This window comes from Pterocles gutturalis, unplaced genomic scaffold (assembly GCF_000699245.1).
Source record: "Pterocles gutturalis isolate BGI_N339 unplaced genomic scaffold, ASM69924v1 scaffold36530, whole genome shotgun sequence".
Classification (NCBI taxonomy): domain Eukaryota; kingdom Metazoa; phylum Chordata; class Aves; order Pterocliformes; family Pteroclidae; genus Pterocles; species Pterocles gutturalis.
In genome coordinates, this window is record NW_010144575.1 from 652 (window position 1) to 3764 (window position 3113).

Below are 3113 nucleotides of genomic sequence, written 5' to 3' on the forward strand. Positions count from 1 at the left end.
AAGAAGAAAAATGGAAAATTTGGGACGTCGTTGGGTTCGCGAAGCTGGGCTTAGGGGGGCAGCGGCTTTTCGCAGACGTAGTAGCACTCGTAGGTGCAGTAAACGTCGTTCCACTTTCCCGAGATCCAGACGTGGGCGCAGTCTTCGTTGTTGCCGCTGTTGTTGGGTTCGCCTTCCTTCCAAAATCTGGGGGGGGAAATGGAGAAAAATGGAGGAAAATGGAGAAAAAATGGAGAAAAATTGGAGAAAAATGGAGGAAAATTCATAAAAATGGAGAAAAATTGAGAAAAAATTAGAAAAACGGAGAAAAATGGCGGAAAATGCAGAAAAATTGAGAAAAATGGAGAAAAATTCAGAAAAATGGAGAAAAATGGAGGAAAATGGAGGAAAATGGAGAAAAATTGAGAAAATGGAGAAAATGGAGAAAAAATGGAGGAAAATGGAGAAAAATGGAGGAAAATGGAGGAAAGTGGAGGAAAATTGAGAAAAATTTAGAAAAATTGAGAAAAAATGGAGGAAAATGGAGAAAATGGAGGAAAATTCTGAAAAATGGAGGAAAATGGAGAAAAATTCAGAAAAATGGAGAAAAATGGAGGAAAATGGAGGAAAATGGAGAAAAATTGAGAAAATGGAGAAAATGGAGAAAAAATGGAGGAAAATGGAGAAAAATGAGGAAAATTCAGAAAAATGGAGGAAAATGGAGAAAAATGGAGAAAAATGGAGAAAAATTGGAGAAAAATGGAGAAAAATTCAGGAAAATTGGAGGAAAATGGAGAAAAATTCAGAAAAATTGAGAGAAATGGAGGAAAATTCAGAAAAAATGGAGAATAATGGAGATAAATGGAGAAAAATGGAGAAAATGGAGAAAAAATGGAGGAAAATGGAGAAAAATGAGGAAAATTCAGAAAAATGGAGGAAAATGGAGAAAAATGGAGGAAAATGTCAGAAAAAATTGAGAAAAATGGAGAAAATGGAGAAAAAATGGAGGAAAATGGAGAAAAATGAGGAAAATTCAGAAAAATGGAGGAAAATGGAGAAAAATGGAGGAAAATGTCAGAAAAAATTGAGAAAAATGGAGAAAATGGAGAAAAAATGGAGGAAAATGGAGAAAAAATGGAGAAAAATTGGAGAAAAATGGAGGAAAATTCATAAAAATGGAGAAAAATTGAGAAAAAATTAGAAAAACGGAGAAAAATGGCGGAAAATGCAGAAAAATTGAGAAAAATGGAGAAAAATTCAGAAAAATGGAGAAAAATGGAGGAAAATGGAGGAAAGTGGAGGAAAATGGAGAAAAATGGAGGAAAATGTCAGAAAAAATTGAGAAAAATGGAGAAAATGGAGAAAAAATGGAGGAAAATGGAGAAAAATGGAGGAAAATGTCAGAAAAAATTGAGAAAAATGGAGAAAATGGAGAAAAAATGGAGGAAAATGGAGAAAAATGGAGGAAAATGGAGGAAAATGGAGAAAATGTCAGAAAAATTGAGAAAAATGGAGAAAATGGAGAAAAAATGGAGGAAAATGGAGAAAAATGGAGGAAAATGGAGGAAAATGGAGGAGAAATGGAGAAAAATGGAGAAAATGTCAGAAAAATAGAGAAAAATGGAGAAAATGGAGAAAAATGGAAGAAAATTCAGAAAAATTCTGTAAAATTCAGAAAAATTGAGATAAATTGAGAAAAAATCAGAAAAATGGAGAAAAATGGAGAAAAATGGAGGAAAATGGAGGAAAATTCAGAAAAAATGGAGAATAATGGAGATAAATGGAGAAAAAATGGAGGAAAATGGAGAAAAATTGAGAAAATGGAGGAAAATGGAGAAAAATGGAGGAAAATGGAGGAAAATTCAGAAAAAATGGAGAATAATGGAGATAAATGGAGAAAAAATGGAGGAAAATGGAGAAAAATTGAGAAAATGGAGGAAAATGGAGAAAAATGGAGGAAAATGGAGGAAAATTCAGAAAAAATGGAGAATAATGGAGATAAATGGAGAAAAAATGGAGGAAAATGGAGAAAAATGGAGAAAAATGGAGAAAAATTGGAGAAAAATGGAGAAAAATTCAGGAAAATTGGAGGAAAATGGAGAAAAATTCAGAAAAATTGAGAGAAATGGAGAAAAATGGAGGAAAATGGAGGAAAATGGAGAAAATGTCAGAAAAATTGAGAAAAATGGAGAAAATGGAGAAAAAATTGAGGAAAATGGAGAAAAATGGAGGAAAATGGAGGAAAGTGGAGGAAAATTGAGAAAAAATTAGAAAAATTGAGAAAAAAGTGGAGGAAAATGGAGAAAATGGAGGAAAATTCAGAAAAATGGAGGAAAATGGAGAAAAATGGAGAAAAATTCAGAAAAATGGAGAAAAATGGAGGAAAATGGAGGAAAATGGAGAAAATGTCAGAAAAATTGAGAAAAATGGAGAAAATGGAGAAAAAATGGAGGAAAATGGAGAAAAATGGAGGAAAATGGTGAAAAGTGGAGAAAAATGGAGGAAAATGGAGAAAATGGGGAAAAATGGAGAAAAATGAAGGAAAATGGAGAAAATGGAGAGAAATGGAGAGAAATGGAGGAAAACTGAGGAAAATGGAGGAAAATGGAGAAAAAATGGAGAAAAATTTAGGAAAATGGAGAAAAATGGAGGAATATTCAGAAAAATTGAGAAAAATTGATAAAAAGCCACAGGGGAAGGAGCAGCTTTCGCTGGGGCTGGGATTAGCTAAACCTGGCTGGTTTGAGGTGGGTTTAAATGTTAATTCTTCCCTCTGCTGCTGGGTTAGACCTGGCTTAAGCACCCGTCCTGGGATGGGCTGAAGAAAATAATTTTTTTGTCTTAAAATTGGGGTTTTTTTGGGGCGCCAGGGAAGAAAGCGCGGGGGAAGAGCAGCACTCACGTGAAGGTGGTTTTATAATCGGTGCCGTCGATCCATTCCCATTCCCCTTCGGAATTTTCATCCGTCAGCCCAATCCAGAACCGCTCGTTCCTCGTCCTGAACATGACGAAATTCTGCAGCGGGGAGAAGAATCAGGAAAAATGCAGGAAAACCACCAAATTTCTAAATTCTCAAATTCTAATTCTAATTTATTTATTAAATTCTAATTTCTTAAATTCTAATTTATTTCTTA

At 34.2% G+C, this 3113-nt stretch overlaps 1 protein-coding gene across 1 annotated transcript; it reads right to left on the reverse strand.

Annotated features, from left to right (window-relative positions):
- Positions 1-50: 50 nt before the first annotated feature.
- On the reverse strand, positions 51-2994 carry LOC104470286 (hepatic lectin-like; the record flags this gene model as incomplete). The annotated part of the gene is made up of 2 exons (XM_010085144.1): positions 51-186; positions 2882-2994. Coding segments are annotated over 2 exons (249 nt in total), but the record flags the coding sequence as incomplete, so codon positions are not given.
- Between the last annotated feature and the right edge of the window lie 119 nt (positions 2995-3113).